At 35.4% G+C, this 24,460-nt stretch overlaps 2 protein-coding genes across 2 annotated transcripts; one reads left to right on the top strand and one right to left on the bottom strand.

The window, feature by feature from the left end:
• Window positions 1-4,805: 4,805 nt before the first annotated feature.
• On the bottom strand, window positions 4,806-8,201 carry LOC136815789 (uncharacterized). Its single transcript, XM_067072240.1, has 5 exons — window positions 8,128-8,201; window positions 7,461-7,860; window positions 6,916-7,171; window positions 6,177-6,550; window positions 4,806-5,718 (listed from the first exon to the last, which is right to left on the bottom strand). Exons 1-5 carry the CDS (start codon window positions 8,145-8,147, stop codon window positions 4,954-4,956), a joined length of 1,815 nt encoding a protein of 604 aa, XP_066928341.1. The 5' UTR covers window positions 8,148-8,201; the 3' UTR covers window positions 4,806-4,953.
• A 1,750-nt stretch (window positions 8,202-9,951) lies between these two features.
• On the top strand, window positions 9,952-24,446 carry LOC136815786 (solute carrier family 23 member 1-like). Its single transcript, XM_067072236.1, has 13 exons — window positions 9,952-10,122; window positions 13,781-13,917; window positions 14,707-14,864; window positions 15,474-15,580; window positions 17,024-17,052; window positions 17,541-17,697; window positions 19,465-19,489; window positions 19,738-19,807; window positions 20,135-20,276; window positions 21,137-21,301; window positions 21,944-22,032; window positions 23,155-23,425; window positions 23,686-24,446. The coding sequence occupies exons 1-13, from the start codon at window positions 10,101-10,103 to the stop codon at window positions 23,985-23,987; spliced, it is 1,674 nt and encodes a 557-aa protein (XP_066928337.1). The 5' UTR covers window positions 9,952-10,100; the 3' UTR covers window positions 23,988-24,446.
• The last annotated feature ends 14 nt before the right edge of the window (window positions 24,447-24,460 follow it).

Raw genomic sequence — 24,460 nt, 5'->3', positions numbered from 1 at the left:
CAACAAAAATTTTTCCGGCCGGCCGCATTAGAGCTTTTTTCCTTCACCCGCATTCCGGAAACACTACATTTTTTTTATTTTCGCCTAAACTAACTTTACTAACGTACGATAAAGTCTTTATTTTATTGATTATTCTTTATTTCTTTGGTGTGGTCAGCGCCTTAGTCTAGCCTGTCAATGAGCGTGGCAACACTTGTTAAGTTAATACTGCAAGGGCGAATTGCTTCACTAATCGAACCACACTTTTCACGAATTTTGCGAAAAATCAATCATTTTAAAACTGTTTATTTCTAATACTGCGCATATTGTTCTTTATTGATTTTATTTAGAGTTAATTTTATGTTAATAACTTTATCTAATACTCAATCCTAATATAATTTTTTTAACACGAAACTAGCCCCAATTACAATAAGAAAGTCCAAAAATTTTCGAAAAATTTGAATGTTCTTAACTATTTGATGTTTAAACCTAAAAACGTTCTTAAAATGTTATTTTTACCATTTTCTGAGTATTTTTGAGGATTTCCCTAAGAAATTGGGTGTTTTAAAGTCCCGAAGCTATAATAGTCACCGTTCGGATAAAAAGAAACCCATAGAATTATTTAACCAGAGAAACAAGAATTTATATCAGAAGGGTGGCAATGCATCCTATATTACAACCCTGTCTCACAGCCCGCTGGAATGTTTTCCCACAGCGGGGATAAAAATTTCTATCGAAATCTCAATTGGGATAAAAATTATATTGGTCAAAGCTTAAAAAATTCTAGTGAGGATGTTTTGGAGTGCAATGAAGAGGGATGAAATGAAAATCGATTTCCCAGTTAGGCTGAAATTGTAGGGTATTTTTCCCATCGGAGACGACATTTTGGCTAAAAATTTTCAAGTGGGGCGGTCGGTGGTTCTACTAGGTCTGTGACATGTTATTATGATGATAAGTTAAAACAAAAGAAAATATGAATAAAATAAAATATAAATAATGAGTATGAAAACTTTCGAAATATAGTATTTCAATAACTTCTTCTGAGGCATATCGCGAATTTTCCGTTTTGATAGGCCGTTGTCAATATTTTCACTAATGTAATATCAAAAGCAATCGCTCTTGATAACGTTTCTTAGAAAATGCAGTCTTTTTTACAGAGTGTGTATACGGGACCTTGTATACAATTATATCCCAAGCAGTTTGCGTGAAGGCGTGAATGGCCATTTTCGGTTGCGTGAATGCGATGCGTGAATTGAAAAAACTTGCGTGAACGTGAAAATCCACTTTTTGATTGTGTGAATGCGAATCTGGGCTATTTTGTGCGTGAATACGTAAATTTTCCCTTTTTTCCACCGATTATGTGCAGTTTTCTCGATTTTCCAATGTTTCCCCGATTTTTCCCGGAAAAATTCTCCGATTTTCTGAAAAATCGGGTTATTGCGTGAAACTCGAGGAAAATTTGCGTGAATGCGTGAATTTCGAAAATAAATTGCGCGAGGGGGGCTGTTATAAATTTTTTTGGGACCTATAAACCTGGAAAATGAAACACCTTAAAAAAACTCAATATCTCCAAATGGTCTCCAATATATACACCTTGAAAAGCGATTGAAATTTATCTGGTTATGAAAACGTTAAAATTCTTGTATATACCTGTTTTATTACAGATCACTGAAAGCAATCAAAAGCTTTGGAAGTCATGAATGATCTTATTTTTACTGAGAAACCATAGGATCGATCGCGTTGATAAAGTATACTTTAGTTTTCATTTTGGTTTTCAGTTCATTACCCTTTGTATTACACTCTTTCTTTTTTTCTCTTTTTTCCACGCTGACCCTAAAATTGTTTTTAAACCGTGCTTCAATGTTTTGGAGGAAAAATTTAATTTTTAGCCTTATATGTTTACAAACTCAACCATCCCAGGGCCAAGGTTGTTTCTAGACCACCATTATTAAATCTACCATTAACAGTCGGAGAAGTTGAGAGCTTAATTTCATCTCAGGAAAGGAGAGTTAAAGACCGGAAAATACACGTTTTTTTTTTTATTAGAACCTAGTTTATAAGAACATATAGGCTGAAATTCGTCGAAAAATTAAGAACATCTTAAGAACATGCCCAGCCTCGTTTGGAAACAAAACACAACTCTTTTTCCTTTTTAAAAATAAAAAAAAAACCGAATTTAGGGGTGGTCTCCAATGCATTACAATATTCCCTTAAGAAACCATTCCAATTTTATTATTTTGTACAAAACTTTTTGAACGTAAAATATTTAAAAAAAAATATTGTCCAACTTTTGCCAAATTTAAGTGCTCTTTATTTTGTATCATATTATCGATTTAGAGTAGTCTGAAAAATTAAGAACGCATTTAAGAACATTTTAGGCTGAAAATTGCTAAAAAAATAAGCACATCCAGGCTCAGCCAAATTTTAGGTGTTCTAATAAAAAAAAAAACGTGTATTAAAAATCATAATAAACATCAGGATTTCATCATGTATGTAAAACTTACAATCTTACAAACTTAATCATTGAAATTCGATCTTCCAACATTCTGTGGTTATGGGTTATATGTTGATAACCAAGTTGACACATCTTAAGTTAAATAACATGTATTTCTAAACACCATGATCTCAACCTATTAAAATATTTTTTAAACGCGTTATTTCGTAATTAGTTTCTATATAAAACTGTCATGTTTATTATGAAAAAAAAAGTTTAACCCATATAACCCATAACCACAGAATGTTGGAAGATCGAATTTCAATGATTAAGATTGTAAGATTGTAAGTTTTACATACATGATGAAATCCTGATTTATAGTTTTTTCTAGATTGGTCAGACAGATTTTGAAAAAGAAGATAAAAAATGACGACGTGGAGAAGTTAAGCTTCCTTTTTAAAATTAAAAAAGAAAACGAAAGTCCATTTGCTTTAAATTGTTTTTTTTGCTATCGAAAACCATGTCCGCGTAATTAGACTGATTCCCTTGAGGGTGGTTTTCACATGAAAGCAAAATACAGTGCAGAGCGGATGGACTTTGGTTTAGTTTGGATTGAAGCTAGTACACGTTTTTTCTATAAGAACATTCAAAATATTTAACTGATAAATGTTAACTTTTTTTTTAGTTTTAAGCCTGAAAATGTTCTTAACTTATTCTTAATTTCACCTTTTTTTTGAGTATTTTTGAGCAATTTTCTAAGAAATTGGGTTTCTGTGAAGCCTTAAAATTTTCTTAATTTGTTCTTGATATTTTGGCCATCGAAGCCTTATGTTCTTATATGGTTTCTTATAAAAAAAGAAAAAACCGTGTACATTGAATTCCATGCTTGTTTTATGTTGCTTCAGGTTTATTTGAATTTTATTTTGACAGCTATGTACATAACCATTCCCCCTCTGGATTTTTCACTTCTGCAAAAATATCAAGAAGCAAGGTACGAGGTTATAGGTTATTTTGAAAGATTTTTTGCTTTGGAAATCTTTTTGAAATCGAAATATCCTTGGCTATTGAGACGTTTTGGTCATCAGATTCAGATGGACACTGTTTGAATGTTGGTTTTCTTAACATTTGGGGATTGTCAATGCTATGAGTATTGTATTGACTGTGATTGTATCATTTTTCTCTTTCAAGAGCAATGCATGAAAGCCTTTGGGCCAATGAAGTATAAGCCCGAAGGGCTAGAAGTCAATCTCCTTGGTAGGATTTGAAGCCAACAAATCCTACCAAAGTTGCGCGGCCTGGAGTGGCCCGCCTGGTTTTTACACAAATGACAGATTGAAACTAAAATTTACCGCTAAACTTCGAAAAATATCAATCGTAAACAAAGGAATTGCTAGATTCAATCTGTCGTCAAAAATGCGGCGCATTTTTTAAGGCTTCACTTTTTCTTGCCTGAGAAAGGTTAGAGATTGAACTCTAACCCTTCGGGCTTTAAACTCAATGCTTTGGACTGTCTGTCCACATGGAAAAGATTTTTTAACGTCTTTTCAATCTATAGCAATGAAAACTTACAAAGATAGCAAAATACCATCAGTTACGTTTAACATGTACTCTTTCCATAACTTTACTGAGATTTCATATATGTTTTCCGATTTTTTATATCTCTCCAGAGGGAGTACAGCCGCAGGGTACTAACCCATAGCCGGGTGGTGGTGACTAACAATGAATCTAAAAAAAGATGGTACTTCATTTGTGGGTGAGTATTTCACCCATTTCAAGCTAGTACCCGGTGCTAAAATTTGGTATTACGTGGGAGTAATTGGTAAATGTTTACCAATATTGGGAAATCAGAAATTAGCCTAGTTTTCCGACAAAAATTAAACTTCATTTAACGGAAATATTTTTTGTTTCACTCATCTACTAATTTTCAATTTTTTTTCCAGAGTTTGCTGAGCTTTTTCAAATTTTGGTGAGGTAAAATTGACTCAAAAAAATTAGTATCCGATACTAAAAAGGGGATTGTGGTACCTAAAACGAATTTCCCTGAAATGAGGGTTAGTACCCTGTGGGTTTAGAACCATGCGGCTGTACCGCCCCTGAGCTTTCTTTCAACGAAAGATCATTTTGCCTACTTTGCAGGGCTTTAACTTGGTTCAAAAAAGATAAATCTTAAAACAAATCTCCTTCAATAGCAATGTATCAGAACCAAGTTTTACACATGTATCGCATCAGAGAGTTCTAGAAGTTTGTTCATTCTTTTGAAGTATTTGAAGTACTTTGAAGTATTTGTGGACCTAGAAATTCCTGAAAATTTATTTAAAGAATCGCAAAAATCTTTCGATCTCGTACGCTTGAAAGGGGTTAACTCCTCAGAATTGATGATTTATTAGCGGAATAATTTTACCAAAAACATTTATATTCATACGAGTTTGACATTAACTAAAGATTACAATTTACGAGCTAAGTAAAATATACCTATAAGGGTTAAAGTAACTGGAACATAAACCAAAAGTTTAAGTGTATTTTGAAACTCAGAAAAGTTGTCAGAGTCCTGCTACGGAACAGTCTTTTTTAGATCCAGTTTTGTGTTGACATTCAGTCTTCTTGTTACCGTATTGATCAGTCACCAAAACTTGAAGGACGTCGGTACCAGGGTAATTCCAGGTGCCAAAAGCATACATGTCTCGGTTCGTACCAGACAAGACTGTAGTGATATCCTGTGTAGTTTGATCACCATTACTCCAAGAGAGCTTGTATTTACCAAGAAGGCGGAAAATACCTTTCCATTTATAGATGATATCCACTTTCTTGCGAAGGAGGTCAATCATGATTTGTTTGTGGGCAGCGACTTTGACATCAACTTTTGTTTCGTCTTCAACGGTAATGGTTTTCGATTTAGTTCTTTCGACGTTGAAAGAAGTTGATGCAGAAACTTGAACTGAGAACTCTGATGAAGCACTGACGCCAAAGGCTTCAACTGAAACTCCAACTGTGTTACTAACGGAAACGCCCATCTCAAAACCTGTTCCAATCACCAGACTTGTGGTTGTCTCGATGGCTGTTTTTAATGTTTTGGTGCAAGTGTAGGCGTTGTTAGAAGCAGAACAGATGACTGGTTTGAAGTTTTTGACGCGTTCGGGTTTTGCTGTTGTAGGTTGTGTCTTATCTTCGACTTTGAACTCGACAGCATCTAATTTCAAAATGTTTTGACGTGACGATACAGCTTTACAAGAATAGGTCTTGCTTTCTGGAGTTTTATCCATGGCATCCATGGTGCATTCTTTAAGTCGGCCATCTGTTCCCATAGTCTGGTTGAGAAAGGAAAGAAAAAGATGGCTTCTTAGAATCATCGTGTGTGTGACAGGACGGACAATTCAAAATTTCTTTAAAAAATTAAAATTAATCGTAAAAATTCGAATTTGTGATAAAGTTTAAATAACAAACATTTAGCACATTCTTAAGCAATATTTTTTAGCCTGGACGAAAATGTCCTTTTTAAGTCAATTTTTTTTGAAATTCATGATATTTATCCAACGATTCACGAAAGTCTTGTGCTTGTGAAAAATTTGTTTTCCTCAAATTCATTAATGTGAGGAAATTTCTGCTCGCGAAAGTTTGTGTCTGAAGATGGCATTTAATTATTAATCAACCTGTCATGCACACACTGCAATACCTAACTTAGAAACTTTCAAGATCCAAAATTCAAAGGGTAAAGAAAAAAAAGCATGGGTTCCCATAGCAATCACATAAAGCATTTTTTTTTTACCTTGATGGTGATGATCGGTTTATCGACGTACGAATCTTGATTATAACTTCCCATTTGACAACATTTGAATTCCTCAATACACCACAAATTATTGCAGTCATTCCGATACATACCAACCATATAATAGCCGTTGTTACATTTTGTCCAACCTTTATCATTCAAGGAGGCCCATGCATCGTGGTTGTAGCAACTTCCCCAGCTTTTGTGTTGCGATTTTGGTCGACAGCAGTGGAATTCTTCGATATTATGCAAACGATGTCCTTCAGTATTGTAAATTCCCGACATGTAATAACCAGCTTTGCAGGTGGCCCAGTTTCTACTGTCCCATGTTTTCCAGATGTTGAGTTTGTAACAGTCTTGATCACCCTTTCCAGCTGAAAAAGACAAGCGAGACAATTAATTAACGGGGAGTTAAAAAGAAATATCATAATCATACGTTATAAGTTGGCATTTCCGAATTATCTATATTATAAATCGGAACTCTCCAAATCTCGCATGAAGTTATGAAATTATCAAGCAGACGGCAATTGTTTTTCACGCCTTTCATAACTTGTTTATGAACATCCAATGGCTTTGAGGTCTCAAAACCCGGCTTCTTTTTAGGAAAACACACCAAAATACAAACTTAACATGTTTTAGGAACATTTTTAGAGTTCAAACCCAAAAAGTTAAGAATATCCGACGGTTTCAAAAATTCCGGATGTTCTCCCAAAAAAATGTGTAAAATAAGACAACTCACCCGAAAACAGATGGGCAGCAGCGCTTTTACATTCAGCCAGTTCGATCAAGTGGATGCCATCATTATCCTGATCATTGTTATTACGCCAAACACCAGTCATGTAGGTTCCATCCGGACAATTACTCCAACCTTTTACATCAAAACTCCTCCACCAATCAGCTTCTACGTGTCTAAACTGTGGTTTGTTGACAAAATTCCTCATGTGTTTTCGATAATGAGTGCTAACTTGCCATTTATGGGCAATCCTTCTCAAAACCTGAAATTTAGAAAGCGCTTTAAAAGACACCAAGCCGATTTGCATGTGGACTTCAGTTATCCAATAATATTTTAGAAAATGTCCATTCTTTGATTTTTATAACCTTTGGATACCATCTGGTGAAAATTTCTACTTTTGTGAGTAAGCATTTTATTTTTCAGACGCCCTGCTATGTTGATACTGTAACTCACGAGTTTTGTAGGGTGGAATTAGTTAGTATTTGTTAAAATCGGAAAAGGTCACCATAAAAGTAAACAACCTATTTCATACTATTGAGTTTAGAACTTACTTGCTTTGCAACATCAATATTTCCCACCACACTGACAGTGTACGCCTGTGAACCTCCACAGCATTCTTGTGCATTGTTACACGATAACCAAGATCTGCATCTCGTTCGACATTGACTATCAGCTACTTTACGACCTTGAGGATAAATGTTTCGACAATGACACGTTGTACCTTTGGTAGCAGCAAGGATGTAGCCATGGTCACGACAAATATCTTGACATCTTACATTAGATGCGGAATGACCCATATTTTGTGATTTTCCACCACCAGGTGCCGACCGAAAACAACCTTCTACTCGATACGATGGTGTTGATCTTTTTGCAAGTTTGTGTGATTGGACAATGGAGATCAATAGCGAAATGAAGAGCAATCGACGTAGCATCCCCATTATTGGTCTTGAACTACAAGTAGAAAAGTATTACTATGTTAAAATCTTCGAGTTTTATATTTCGTTATTCGCACGTTTACCAGTGGTGAGTGAAAACCTCTGATAGTATTTCGATCTTGAAATATAATCTCTCTTAATGATCTGTGACATGTAAACGAATCTGTGTACACCTATAGGTTAGTCAGTTCTCGTTTTGTGTCATTTTTTACAACAACAAATTTTCCTGAGAATCTTCTTCTCTGGAAGTAAAGCACATTTTACCAAAATTGTTTCACCCTACCTCTCAAGTTCGATTTTCATAAGACTCGACGATCTGATAACAATTCATTGACTGAATGATTTATTTGATTGTTGATCAAGGATTTGTGGTATTTATTCGATTCTTTGTTCAAAAGCGGAACTCCCAAGAGAATAATGAGCATTTAATTCACAAGGGCGGAGATTTGACTAAAAGATTTAAATAACACACGCATTATTACTGTTATGCTTGATCCCCATTGGTTGAAATTTTATTAAAAAGTCATTTGTGACATTTTTTTCACCAAACCCCTGAAAGCTAATATTAACAGTGCTCTGTTGATATATGGAAAACCAATTAGTATCACTTATCCTTAGTGATTATAATTGAATTAAACTAAAATAAAAAATTTTGAAATGAACACGACCTATGGCCATTTGTTCCACTTCAGATCTTTAGGGAAATTGATGTGAATGAAATATTGGTGTATTTGTCATGATTTTCTGTTGTTTTTTTTACTCCAAAAAGAGACTTGATCTAGTGATATGGATCTCAGCAAAGCCCAAAAATGGAGTCTGTCAAATTACGCCGGGCCACTTATCAGAGCCATCCAGTTAATCAAAAAGCTTTAAACAGCTCCCGGGTTACTTCAAACAGCGCAAAAAATTAGTGCTAATTTACAGGTCTGCTATTGTGAATAAAAGTGTGTTTTAGGGAAAAGGGACTCCAGATTGGTTTAGTCCCTCCATTTGCATTTGGATCAAAATCTACTCTAATAAAGAGAAGAGACATTTGTAAGTGCTTGAGAGAAGGTAGCACTTTTTTGTAAAAAGTCATTATTTAAAAAGGATAGTGGATGGTGGACTATAACCACAAAAAAGTTGCCACTAGACTGAAGTGGAGATGTTTCTGACACCCCATGCCACCACGCTACTGTTTGGGAGCTAAAGTGGTATATACATACTGTTTTAAAAATGATCGTTTTAGAAAACACGTGTGCAGTTTTCTAAAATTTAAGAAAGTTTAGGGCCACAGGCGATTTTTGGAAGTCTCTTTATGTACCCTGAGTATCAGAGGTTATTCCAACCTCTGAAGACCAATAATATAAATTTTACTGTGCATGTGTCAATCTAATCACTCTAAAAAAATTCAAGGATGAATAGCAAATATCACCATATTAACATCTAGCAGACTGTTTCAGTATGCAGTCTACTATTTACGAATTCCTCAGAAACCTCCATGTGTAATTGAAATAAAAAGAAATTTTTTACATGATCCCCAAATGTATAACAGTAATTACTAAACTTTTCATTATGAAAATGTCATTTTAATTTAATCGAAATAATAGACAGACTTTATGTTATGATTCTCTATCACTGACTCTTTTTAAAAAAGCATCGACGACAATTTTGAGTTGTGTTTTCAACGACGGGATTAAAAATATCAACTTTGAGCTTCATCCAAGATCTTGGATGTTCGTTGTGGTTACATTTCTCTTCGTTGATTGCGCGCTGAATAGAATCTGGATTGGTCGGCACAGCGTCGATTTATGATTTCGACCTGTGCTTTTCACGGTACTCTTTATGAAGAAAACAGTTCAGAAAATTTTAAAGTTACCGAAATACCAAAGCATTTTTAGGTAATTTAACGTCACCGGTAGCATTTCAAATACCGGAATACCGTACTCTTTTCATGAAATACCGAAATACCGGACTTTTTCGAAAATAACTATCCTTTAATTGGCTTCATAATGTATACAGCGTAACTATAAATGACATTTTCTACCTCACAATTAAATAGGGTAACATATTTTTAATTAATGCAAGAAAAATGATTCAATCTATATTACAATATCACAGAGTGGGCAAAATCGGATTTTTATCTTTTTATGTCATGTAAGATAGGAAAGTGTCTTAAAAATTATCTGATAGATTGTGAACTGAGAAATATTTTGTGGTTTGCAGCTTATTTTTGAGTTAAAAAAAAGAGTTTTTGGAGCACAAGTTTTACAGCAAATGACTTGCAAAATGGAAGAAGGTATAATTTCTGTGAATTTTTTTCTAGACAGATATATATGTTTTGCAAGGATTGAGATCAACTAGCTCACAATAGCCCCCCCAAACTCGACGTGGTCTAAAACCACCTATGAATATGCAAACTAATATTATCATGCTTTATCAAAAGGGCATCCAACTTCTTTGTGCGGGGTCTTTGGTACGATATTTTGAGCTGATCTTACCAAGGACATGCAGGATTTTTCAAAGAATTTTATAAAAAGGAATCAAGAAACAGACAGTTTTTTAAGAAGCAATATTCAAATGATTGACTCGTAAATTTATCTAAGCAAGTTAACGTTGTTATCCACTTAGTTAGGCTCGAGCGTTTTGGTCGCTGAGAAAATATCGCTGCGCAGACCTGCCTGAATGACAGAAAGGTGGACAGTGGTAAAACTTCAAACTAATTCGCTGGAGGATAGAATCAAGTTAATCAAGGCCAAATTTGGAGGTTTTTGGATCACTCGTTGATCAAAAATGGTCAAAATTTTAAAAAAGTGGATTTTTGTCAAATTTTAGCATTGTTTTTTACTTTTTAGCTTAAGGTGGTAGTTAACTGAGAAATGGAAAATCATCGAAAAAATTGTCGAATTTTGGTTTTTGGAAGTTTCGAGATCCTTAGGCCTTTCTGAACATCTCCTGAAAATTTCAGAGCGATATCTTTATCATTCAGGCTGCAGTGAGCATTTTTATCCTGCTGGGTGCTTGAAAAATCGCCCTAGCAACAGAAAAAATCCCGTTGCTTAGGACTTATTTCTTCAATCTTGGCCGGAACATAGCAATGTGATACGCCAAAAGAAAGCTCTTTTTACGCCCTTTTCGAGCGTCAAAATGTTTTTTCCCGTGGCATTACGTCATCCTTAAAATTAAAGATGGTAGCCTCAGTAGTGCAATATATATAAACAAACCGAAAAACAGAGCTGTAAGCATGATTCTACAGAATATTTGGCAAGTTTCTGCAAGTTTTAGATCGAAACTTAATCTCTTTGATGGAAATGTTTCATTTAAATGAAGAATAGACTCTAAGGAAGCTAGAAAGTTGCTGTACATTGGTTATGTTGTAGGATTTCTGCGAAAAACTTTCAATTTGTCGCCATTTTGTTTTGGGCATCAACATCGCGCTTTTAGTGACTGACATTATGTTTTGTAGTGAAGTTAAATGTAAATGAGATATTTCCAAGCACAACATGATGTAACAAAGATGGAAATGTGCTTTTTAATGAACTGGAAGTAACTTCTCGAGACACGCATTGTCATCTGACACTTGACCACTCAAACCGCTTTCGGTCAAGTCCGCTCATTGTCAATTCAAGTCTATATGGATAAAAATATGCATCAGAAAAGTTTTATACCTACAGAGAGTCACCCTGGACTATTAATGAACATTTGGTCACATTTTTCTGGCAGTTTCCACCCAAATTTGATGTTTTCGCAAGATCACCGCAAACTTTGCTATTAATTATTATGTTTACGTGACTTAAGCGCAACATGTTTTTGTTGATTTTTGGATAATTTATCAATTTTTATGAAATTCTTCTCTTTTATTTATGAAACCTGTATGGTTTGATGACTATTCAGTGAAGAAATTTTTTAAAAGAGCTTTCAAGCTTTAAAATAATACGCATTTTTGTCTTTTTTCTTGATTTTCTCAAAACGCGTTTCCGGGGGTTTGCCAACGCCTATGCAGGTTTTTCTCGGGATTGACAAGTGCTAGCTCCATGAAATTTTCAGGGGTTGTTTCTTGTACCATTTGGCAGAGGATAAGTGAAGAAAAAATTCAAAAAAATCTGTCATTGGTTCTAAATCTCAAAAATTACGTTTTTTAGGTTCCAGACCCCCTGGAAAAGAATTTAAATTTTTTTTTTCACTTATCCTCTGCCTTTGATGAATACCAACCACCATACCAAAAATCTTTTGCTAAAACGTTTTAGAAGTCTTTAAAAACCTGTATGGAGAAAATTATAGTACGTTACCCCCTAGTCAGTATCACCCCCGTCTGTGCTATTTTTAGAATTTTTTTTTCATATTTTTCATTGTTAATAGTTTTACTACCATTGTGGAAAGTTTCATTGACATATCTTAGATATTTCAAAAGTTATTACAAAAAAAGTAAAAAAATGACTTTTTCCATTTCTCAGTTAACTACCACCTTAAAATCTCGCTGAAAAGGCTCACTTTTGATTGTTTTGTTTTCTGCTAGCCCATGTCTGATATATACGACATTGGCACTTAAAGGGTTAAAGAGAGTTTTGTTATTGAAATTTTGGTTCTCCGTTTTATTGACGCGTTTCAATCTCAAAGGTTAAGAACATCGAAGGCTTCAAAAAAACTTTTGAGAATTTCTTATAAAAAAGAAGCTTGTAAAAGATTATCACTCTTTGTATTGTCTCATTTAGGAGCCTATCAAATCATTATCTTTACTGCAACAATTAAAACAATGGAACCCATTGATTACCAAATTAAAGCCGATTGCAGGCTATACTGTAATCAAATAATTTTGATCATCTCAGATAGCAGTAGCGTAGATAGGGGTAAAGAACGATCTGCGTAGGAGAGCAGATTTTTACAATAAAGCAATACCTATTCGTGGTATAAAAACATAATTACTATCTTTTTTTTAATCTGATCTCCTAAGCAAATGTTTCTCCCCCTTTGTCTACACTACTGGACGGGTATCTGAAAACGTATGTACATTTGCAAAGAGCAAAATGGTATTTTGATGTTCAGTTTCGGCATGGAATTTTTATAGATGGCACACTGTGGCACGGTGGATTTTACGAGCTTGAAGTTTGAAAATTTTCGGTTTTTTTTGTACATAGTTTTTTGTACCCCAGTAGTAACTCTGATCACGATATCACGCACTTTTTTGTTTTCAATCGCAATCACGAAAATCAGCAAAAAGATTTCTCAAGTCACGTAATCACGATCACGTTTTGACTCTCATCACGGAATCACGAAAGAAAATTCCCAAATCACGTAATCACGCTACAAAAAAGACCCTATCACGTCCTCACGCAAACCACTTGGAGGGTCTCGTGGAATGTTTTTGCATCTTTCTCGCAATTTAAAACGTCATAACGACATATCATTAGCAAATCACCAGATGAATTTGACTCTCGAAGGAATAAGAATTAAAGTTTCATTTGGGAAATGGATAAGTGCATTTTGATGAAAAATGCAATTAAAATGCAATGAAAATTAATTTGATGGTTGAAGAATGAATACAATAATATCATTACTGTGGACACAGCTTGTACATGAGAAATTGGCAAAAATTAGTCAGTTGTTTTTTCAGTGTCTATAATAATTCCTTGGTTTCGTAATGAGAGGGCCAAACGTGATCGTGATTTGAAAATTTTTTGAGCTGTGATACCTGATTTGGATTTTTTGAAAGGGATGCATGATTAGCCATTTTTTTGTTGATTTTCGTGATCGTGATTTAAGACAAAAAACTGCGTGATATTCGTGATCAAAGTTACCCCTGGGGGCCTCTTAGAGAAAGTTTGGAATCATGGGCTTTATTTTTCGCCTTTACATTTTTGGGGCACAATGTCTTACTGTCTTTAAATCATAGAAAGATTCGAACAACAAATGTTCGAATTAGAGAATGTACTCACTGTACTCTAAAAAGCTTTCTTTAGAATTCAAAGATCCATTAATGGCTTCATCAGCAAAGAAAGAAGAAGGAGCTGATGAACCTCAGAATACAGAATTCGATGTTATTTACAAAGTCAATGATAATCCACCATGGTATCTGGCCATCGTGCTCGGTTTTCAGGTTCGAAATCTTATGCTTTTTAATAGGCCATCTTACAGTTTCAAAGCGTAATGGATAATCAGGACCACTGCGCACTAATGAGGATCTACTATTGGTCAAAAGTTTTGAAAAATGTTGAAGATTTTTGCGTCCAGCCAACTGGAAGTCGTTACTAGAGCGTAATCAGTCCTGATTACCCATGATTCATTTCGACTGTGAAATGGCCTATTGGATTGAAACCTTTAATGGCTGATCCGGCGTTGTTCGAATCGACCATACGAAGATGCACTGTCCTCCCGAAATGTTCGAGTATAGTTTCTACAATCAGCTCAATGTGCCACGAGCACGAATTGACATAGTCATTTCAACGCAGTGAATACCTTATCATCGTCTAGTGACTGCTATCCTTCCGTCGTCCATCGAAGGAGCTCTCATCTCTCATCTCTTTCATCCAGACCCATAATTGAAAAGAATGGTTTCTATTTTAGCGATTCATGATTCTTAAAATTCCAGAGAAAATTAATTCACTTTTTCCGAACAACATGACTTTTCTTTTACAATCAATGTGAAAGGAATCTCATCAACAGCGGCTCTAGAGCATGTAGGTGTACCAAAAGACGAACCCGGAACCCAGAACCATTTGTAGCGAATCTTGTACCCAAGAACCATTTGCAACTTTCGATTTTACTAATGGATGTGATACAGCGATTAACTTTTCGTGAGAACTATCAGAATCATAAAGCGAACTAAAGAGACTGGCTTCGATTTTGTCAAAAAAATTGATAATTTATTTATCTCTTTCGTCCATAGCAATACATGACAATGTTTGGATCAACTATTGCTGTACCCTTCATCCTTGCTGGTCCTTTATGTATCGCTGACAACAATCTTGCCAAGAGTGAACTCATCAGTACCATCTTCCTTGTCTCTGGTATCGCAACTCTCATACAATCATGTCTTGGAACAAGGTAACAACGTCTTAGCAACATCTATATGACGTCCATAGACATCCAAATAACGTTTTATGAACATTCAAACAATGTCCCGTATCAGGCCCGGTGGAAGCGAGGAGACTGCGGAGATTTCAGTCTCCCCACTTTTGAGCAAATGAGATTTTTTTCTCAAATCCGTAGCGGATTTTATTTCATTTTGAGGTTTCAGCCATCCCACTGTTACGGTTGTTCCGCCGGGCCTGGTATCATTTCATCCATAAACAATCGTTCCCAGCGGCGAAAATAGTTTCATTGCGGAAAGCTAACTCCTACAAAAAGTGAAATGCGGCACTAGAACTCGGAAGAATGCCAACTGGATTTCAAGGCTTTTTGTATCAAAAAGATTTCCATCCTCACTGGAATTTAGCTTTCTCATTTTGTCACTATTTCCAAAAAAACTCTCAATGGGTCATCGAGATAGGGGTGTGTTCGAGTAGAAACGCTGTATACCTGTCGACTCAAAATTTGTTCAATGTTTTACGAATTGAGAATGAGGGGTGCTCTGAGCAATGGACTGTTGACGAAGGCCTCCAAGTTGTCTTATCGTCTAAGTATGATAATATGTCTATTTTTCTCTTTCTATAGATTGCCCATCGTTCAAGGAGCAACATTTTCGTTCATCGGGCCTACCATTGCAATTTTAAACCTCCCGGAATACAAATGTCCAACTGCTGTTAATGGAACTGTCCCGGGTGAGTGTTAAAGTATTAGCCCAGTGGGCAGCGTGATGGGCCTTTTAAAACACAACTGGTCGAAAAAATTTGACTTTGTCGGGGCTTATGCGCGCAATTATCAATTAAAGAGTCCAGGCTAAAATCGAATTATCCATTGAGTTTCAAGCCCGAAGGGCTAGAGGCAAGACTCCTGGATGGAAAATGAAACCACTTATTTCCCATCCAGAGAGCCCGCGCGCGTAGTCTTTACACAAACGCTGGATTGAAACTAAAATCTATCGCTAGATTTCAAAAAATGTAGTCTTCCAAAACAAACCGCTAGATACAATCCGTGGTCATGATAACGGCGCGTTCTATACGCGTTTGGGATGGGAAATAAGTGGCTTCAATTTCTCTTGCATGAGAAGGGTTAAAGTTTCGCCTCTAGCCCTTCGGGCTGGAAACTCAATGGAATTATCTGACTTACTATTGTGCGCATGCAAACGAAAAAAAAATTAATACCTCCGAGTATGGTCAAATCTTTCTAATTTAAAACAGCTTGAGATGATTATCTCAAAAAAATTAAAGTAATTAATTCTTTATTGCTTGCTCTACTGGAGCTGCTCTATATATTTTTTTTATTAGAATCTTTCATCACAAACAATATGGTACAATTCTACAAGGTCTATAATATTTACAATGTTTTTGTTTTCAAAGCATTTAAATATAGCTTTTATATAGCTTATCAATAATAAAAAAATATTTTTGGGTGATCCCTGAGTGAGCAACAAACGAGGAAAAAGAAAGAAATAGGAAAACTAGAAGACTACTAAAATAAGATAAAAATAAAATTAAAATCGATATCGAAAAAATTCACTCCTGTCAATTAAGTTGTATGTCGACTCTGCAGCGGAAAAATATGTTGATACTGCCAACAGTGGATGTCAGTGGCCGGCTCGTTCATTCGGTAGACCATTTTCGTTGTCCAATCCAAGCCAAAGGTTTTAAGGGTATGGTCTGGTCGCCACAGGCTACCTTAAGGGGACCAATTTTGGTGAATTAGTTCTGGAATTAGCTGGACTTAAAAAATCGCTTATTTGTCAAAATTTAAACTTTTAATGATGTTATAAAAAATACCCGTTTTGTCTAAAATACTCATCTTTAGGCCAAAAAGCATCAATTTTCCCTGCAAGTCGCCAAAATTAAAAAATCGCTGCCTTATCGCCAAGTTTGAAATCCTCTAAGGTTTTTGATAGAAAAATTAGGTTTTCACCAAAATAGAGCAGCTTAGATTTGATCGTCTGACTTAAACTGACAGCAACAAGATAAACGGACTCACACACTTACTTGGGTATAAATGTTCGATATCTGGTTCCTTTCTGCCATCTTTTTTGAAAGTTATCAGTGGAAAATTATAAGAGGGTCAAATGTGTGGTTGATGAGGAATTAATTATTGTTATATTTCTTTCTTTTAACTTTTAGACTATGATTGGAAGATCGGCATGCGAGAGGTATCGCTTTTTCACTATTTTATCAAACATTTATTTTCAACCCTCATCATCCAGTCAAAGTTGTTGGGGTTGTACAGAAATAATGCGATCTCACCAGCTTGTAGCCTTCTGTTTATATTCTCTGACGAAAAAAGGTTCCTTTCTCGCAAAAAATACCAACTCTCAACGAATTTTGTTAAACGGCAAGTTTTATAGGTGAGACTCACAAAAAGAATTATTAAGGCTGTGCCAACCAGCCTGACTGAAAATTATTTCAAAATAATGAAGCAAAATACCCTAACCAAAGAAAACTGGGCACATCTCCAGCTAAAGTTCATGTCACGCACTGTATAGTCCTGCTCAGTGGCAGATCTGAGAAGATCAAAAGTTTATGACTGAGAGTCTTTATTCCCTTATAAGGAGTATGGTGAAAAGAAACACTCCCTGTCATAAATCTTGAACACTTTAGATTCGCCACAGGTGTACCAAAATGTATCTATTTTTTATAGATTCAAGGAGCAATAGCAGTGTCATCTTTATTTCAAGTATTTGTGGGCTGTACAGGTATCATAGGGTTTGTGATGAGATTCATTGGTCCTTTGACGGTCGCTCCCACCATCGCTTTGGTTGGATTGGCCTTGTTTGGTGCTGCTGGAAGTTTTGCAAGTAAGTGGTTTTTTAGACGATGCGTTAGAGGGATAGTAAACGCGGTAAAATATATACGACTGGAGTTTAAAGCCTAGGCCCGGTGGAAGCAGAAAGGCTGGGGAGGCTTCAGTCTCCACACTTTTGAGCTAAATAGACTTTTTTTCTCCAATCCCTGACGAATTCTATCTCATTTTGAGTCTTTAACCCCCTCCACTTTTACGGTTGTTCCGCCGGACATGCAGCCCTAATTGGTGGTAGATGGAATAGAAAGAGAGACGGAAGGATAGGATCGTGTTATGAACGACCATGCTGATGGTTTTGGTTGAAAATTTATTCCGTTGAATATAAAAAGTAAAAAGTAACTGTTTTTGTCCTAACCTTTTTCGTTCCGATGTCGGAGATACATCAGATATTGACTATAATACCTCATGTGTGCAATTCCAATTTTGACAAAATTTTTCGTCAAACTTCTTCTGAAAAAACGCTAAAATACTTAGAAATGTCAACATATTTTACACCCCTGTCTCTGTGCCCCAGTGGGTGTAAAACATCCAGTGGGGTGGGATGTGAAAAATCTGAACTTCACTGGGGTGCAAGATATTTCCCGAAAAGTTGAGTGGGGTGACCAATTTTTGCTTGATTATCGCTGGGGTGAAGAAAATCTTTCTGAAAGTTTATTCTGAGGTAGAGTAGCTAGCAGTGCTAGTCAAATGTTAAATTATAAAATGTAGCGCGGAGTCGTTGTTACCGCTATCTGAGGCTACTGATAGGGAATATATTTTCAACCGCGTTGAAACGGTGAGGTATAAGACTTTTAATCATAAAAACACGAAACATCATCCATTACTAACAATAGGGCAATATACCTCGATCGGGAGACGAATCCCGTTTGCGAGACGTCTCCCGAAGGGGAAACGATTTTGCAAGAGCGACATTCATTCAACGTCCATACAACGTCAATCTTGAAGTGAAAAAGTGGGGAAATTGGGGCAAAGGGGAAGCTAAAAGATGGATCAATGGAAAGATAAATGAATTTATTAACTTTTGACCGAATGATTTTAAAATTGACCAACAAAATTTTAAAATATTCTACTGAAACTTGACTGAAAAACGGAAAAACATTTTGCTCTTGTCTTTTTATTAAAGATAAAGGACTTTCTTACATATCGGATATATTCTAGACCATCTGTTTAGATCATAACTTGCTACTACTTTTGACAACGCGGTGATATGGACAATTAGTCTACACAGTTTCGAAAAAATTGAGCCTTTTTTTGTGCATTTCGTTAATTCAAAAAGTGGATTCCATAAATAAAAGGGGAGTTTCTAGTGGGGTGAACTTTTGATGTGAGAATTCTACTGGGGTACGTCAAAAAAAAATTTTGAGTGGGGTATGTGTGAATTCTTCGTATCTTTCAATGGGGTCATTTTCAGTTACAGTATTCCAGTGGGGTGAGTGATTTATCTACTGGGGTGAAAAAATGGGCGATTTTTGGGAATATTTTTCACTGGTGTGACGAGTGGGGTGGATCCCACTGGGTCATAGAGGCAGGGGTGTTATTTTAACCATAATTGTGATTTTGGAGATAAAATGATTAAAAATTTCATATTGTCAAAATCCAATCCTGGTCATGCTTTATATGTTGATCGTTAAGAGCGTGTACTAGGTAGATATTTACGAGTTCTTCTTGTTCATATATCTGGGTTACTATTCCTAACAGAAACACCGCAAGTTGCAAATATATTGAAAGTTTTTAGGATTGTTATTTTTTTCTTCATTTATAGGTGAACAGTGGGGAATCGCTGCATTGTAAGCTAATACTTTTTTGCAGTTTTTATATTTGAAATTTTCTTATAGCCATACAATTCAACCAAATTTGATTCCAACCTTTGAATCTCCTATTAAGCAAAAATAGGCTCCCTTTAAATCTTTACAAGGACTACAATACACTTTGCCATTCAAATATTTCATAATCGAAGAAAATTCTTGATCACTTAATATTCGAGAGAATGAGAGGTTGCAGTATATACATCATATATTTTTCTGTTCAATTTTAGGACAGTATTTTGTATTGCTTTATTCTCGCAAGTTTTGGGAAAAAAATTTGCCGTCTTCAGATTGTTTCCGGTAATATATCTATCAGCTCAAATTGTTTTTTTCATCTACTTTATTTTTGACGTAGAATATATCTAAGATTTAGACCACTGGTCACCTAACACTTAACATTTTCTAACGTTCTCTAGAAATAAAAATCCCCCTGTTGATGTGGGAATCTTGTGACAGCCCACAAACCAGAGAACGGTTGATATAGCGTGTTTTTCACTGGGCCCTACTGAAAAAAATTTATTTCCTGACTTTAGGCCAGTCACTTAATAGCAGTTTTTTCCATGGTAACACATAGATAATGATGAAAATGTAAACAGTAGTGATTAAACTTTTATGATTGATTTTCAGGTCATTTTAGCAATTTTGATTTCATGGGCATTATCGGGGATCATCACAGCTGCAGGAGGATACAAAGAAGGTTCAGAAGCAAGGACCGATCACAATCTTGAAGTTCTTAATCAAGCCAAATGGATTCGCGTACCTTATCCAGGTGATTTACCTACAGTTAAACAAATATTTTATACAAAAAGCACCGAACGGCTTTTATTGATATATAGATTTCAGAAATTATTGTTACTCTATGTACTGGAGAATCCGTATGCAGATTGCAGACTCAAACCTTAGCCAGATCTTTAAACAAAGGGTAATCGATGCCTTTCTGCCAATTTGAGAAATCTGAAATAATGATTCGAAACTAGATTTCACCATTTTTTGAGCCATCATGATGATACATTCTACATTATTCCATAGCATGATTATATTTCCATCCAGCTTAAAAAGTTATTATTATAAACTGGCTTTGAACTGGGATTAAGTTAAAATCGGATTACCTAAATTTAACAACTTTACAGACCCACGGGGGGCATTTAAACCGTTCATGTTTACATTTTGTTTGAAAGGTAACAAGACTTGGAAAAAACCTACAACAGCACCTCCAATTAAATCCTACACTCTAAAAGGCTGACACCTCTGATTAGTGGAAAATCCCCCCCCCCCCCCGCCGTTTACTAGTCAAATTTTCATAAAAAAGTTCTAAAGGGCGGACACTCAATTAGAGGATCCTCTGATTAGCGGACAAATTTTTTATACCTCTCCAGCGGACATTTAATATCAAGCTGGCCACCGAAGTTAAGACACACCGTTACAATTCTATATTTTTTGCATTTCTAGATATGTAATCTCGACTGAAATTTGATATTCTCGACACCCTGACATGGCTTAATTTCAAAATCGGAGCTCCTAGTTCAAAAGTTTTAAAAGGCAGACACTTCTAATAGGTGGAATCTAACCCGTTTCTCTGCGGTGGTATCTGCTAATCAAAAGTTCTAAAATTGTATCTCATCTCTACAGGACAATGGGGAACACCAACGGTCCACGTTGCTGGTGTCTTTGGAATGCTTGCAGGTGTTTTTGCTTCCATGATCGAATCGATCGGTGATTACTACGCATGCGCTAGACTGTCAGGTGCGCCTCCTCCACCAAAACATGCAGTCAATAGAGGAATCTTCTTGGAAGGTAATTTTAATTTTTGTTTAGATGAATTACTCACGGTTTGCGGTTAGTCATGATTAATTAACAAGTTGCCATTAAGACGCATTAGACAGCTATTGATAATCAGGTAAAAACTTTTTGAAATTGGTTCTTGACAAGATGTTCTTACGTTAGAATTCTTTTGTTTTCTAACTTGAACATCTCGCACTGGAAAAGAGTTGCGCAAAAAATTTTTTTAAATGAAGAAATTTTGGCGGACAGAAAATTCTTGCCATATTTTTTAACAACCATTCGCTAAAACAAATTCCCACCAAAGTCATTTCATTAAATTCTTCCAAATTCGAGCTATATTCATTCATCAGAGCAGGTTACTTGTTGAAAGGAAAAAAAGTTGAATGATGTTACATCCAAGGGTGTCAGCAAAATTAGACTAAAATTCAGGCTGGGGTGTAGAGAAAATTAAACGACATTTAGAAGGGGGTCAGTTTATTCTTCTTTATTTCTTTATGGAATAACTCATCGGACATTTACAAAAAACTCTCTTTTCTTAAACTTTATACGTAGTAACTCTTTCACGGATCACAAGGAGCCCTGTAGTGTTTTTGTTTTTTAAGATATTTTTATATATATTTTTTATATTTACATATTTTCTTCATATATTTTCAGGCATTTCATGTGTATTGGCTGGTCTATTTGGTTCAGGGAATGGCACAACTTCTTACAGTGAAAATATTGCTGCAATCGGTGTAACCAAGGTTTGTTAGGTTCTCAAGTTATATAAAAAGGTTACTGATAAGTTTTTTATAAATGATTTTACTTATTTTTGTAGGCGTTTTTCGTTTAGTACACCTAACCTTTATAAAACCTTTAGTTTTCCACATGGAGGAATTGCGTCAAAATGCCTCTGAAGTTTTTGCGTTGGCATTCTCAAAGAAAAAATTTGAGACGGTTCCTCATTAATTCATTACTAGTCCCGTCGGAGGCCGACACGCCGCTAATGGTTGAATTTCTATCGACATTGACTTTAGGATACCTTGCAAAACATTTTCGACAATAAAATCATACCATAACATCCAAAAATTTTGTTTACGAGACTTCCCTACAATACTCTCAAAATGCAGACAACATTAGCATCGTTGTAATCATGATATCCCAAAAGACATTCTGCTTCTATTGATCTTCCGATTGGATAAGTGTATTTTGATGAGAAATGCAATCAAAATGCTACGAAAAATTGTTTAATACTAATTATACCTCGTTATGACGTTTTAAATTTTGAGAAAGATGCAAAAACATGCTATGTATAAGAAATTGAATATTGACACCAGATATTTTGAAACTTCAACCTCAAGAAAGCCACCGTGCCACCACGTGCCACCAAAAGATTTTCATACCACAGTGGAGCTATGAGACTCATGTCTAATATATATCAATCTCAGCTCTTCTCGGAGATATATTGGAAAGATATCCTCAATTGAAAATGTTGTGTCACTATATGCATTTTGTTTGATTTTACTCGTCTGATGATGTTTTTCTCACACCAAATTTCATAAATGTATTCGCTTGGTATTCTAGCATTTATTTTCAAACTTTTAGCCAGCAAAAGTACGATCAGAAAAAGTTAGAGAACTTTTTAGAATTAAGAGTATTAATTATTTTTCAAAATCAGAGTCCTTCGAGCCGCCTTGAAAGTTGTCCTTTGCGGACAAAGCCTGTACATCGATTGTTTTCTGAAACAATAGAAAGATAATACTCCGCTCTCCACCGTTTCATTCGATGTTTATCCAGAGTCTCTATAATAAATCCATGCTAAAACAAAGCAGAATTTCTGAAAATTGAATTCTGTTGAGTTTGTGAAAATCACTAATTTTTTTCAGGTTGCGAGTAGACGTGTCATTCAAATTGGCGCCATTTTCATGATTATACTTTCAATCCTTGGTAAATTTGGTGCAGTGTTTACATTGATCCCTAAACCTGTTATTGGAGGGATGTTTTGGTGTTTGTTTGGTCTGATCGTCGCCGTAGGATTGTCTTCGTTACAATTTGTTAACTTGAACGATTCTAGAAATCTCTTTGTTCTTGGCTTCTCATTCTTCAATGGAATGGTCGTACCATCATGGATTAGTGCCAACCCACAAGCTATTGATAGTAAGTACAGATTTTTTTATCCTAATACATTAAAGGAAAGGATTTTGGTGGCAATTCAATTTGGTGAAATGGTCGAAAAAGTTTTTCAGAGGAAATTTAATTTTGTGGATGATAAAATGGTAAAATATGACTTACTAAACAGGCCCTTCAAGGAGAAAAGTATCAGTGTTCAAACATGGTTTACTGATGCTAAGGGTAATACACTAATCAGAAGGTACTCGGCCCTGTTTAATGTATGCTTTTTTCGTTTCATCTACTAGCTGGCGTAACAGAACTCGATCAAATCATAGGCGTCCTTCTTGGAACCAACATGGCGGTCGGTGGAATCACTGCATGTCTTCTAGATAACATTTTACCGGGATCGAAAAAAGATCGTGGTATCGAAGCATGGCGTAACAACGAGGCTTCCGCAGAAGAGAACTCTGCCACGTACGATTTACCTTATATACAAAAATATCTAGATCGTACTTCTTGGATCCGGTATGTTCCATTTTTACCGTATAACGGAAATCGTTCCGGAACTGAACAAAACAATCAATATAACATGCAAGAAGTGGCTTGAAGGAAAATTCCATTTGATGGCGAAAATAACGATGGATGATAGATACGTTTTCTAAAAGCAACACTAAGCCATAGTTAGCTCATTTACAATTTTATTCTACACGCGAGATTTCTCTCTGTACTGCCATTGAAATCATCGAATTTAAAACAGATTTTACGTCTGTACCGCTATTATTTTCCAGACAAAATGTATATATAGTTTTTGCTCAAATACAATAAATTATGTGTATCACTTAACTCGTTAACTCTATAAATCCGAAGTAAAAAAGTGATATATCATTCTAAATTTTGTACCTTATATGTTTTAGGATGTATTATATATCTAGGAAAGAGAAATCAGAAAATGTTTCAAATATGTATAAAGGAATAACACACATCAATTTTATGAGTATTCGTGCGATATATTAAATAAAATTGGGTCAATACAATATTGCTAAAAATATCAAAAAATATATAAAATTTTAAAACAAAAAA

The sequence above is a fragment of the Clytia hemisphaerica genome, unplaced genomic scaffold (assembly GCF_902728285.1).
Source record: "Clytia hemisphaerica strain Z4C2 unplaced genomic scaffold, Clytia hemisphaerica genome assembly, whole genome shotgun sequence".
Classification (NCBI taxonomy): domain Eukaryota; kingdom Metazoa; phylum Cnidaria; class Hydrozoa; order Leptothecata; family Clytiidae; genus Clytia; species Clytia hemisphaerica.
This window is presented reverse-complemented; position numbering and strand designations above follow the sequence as displayed.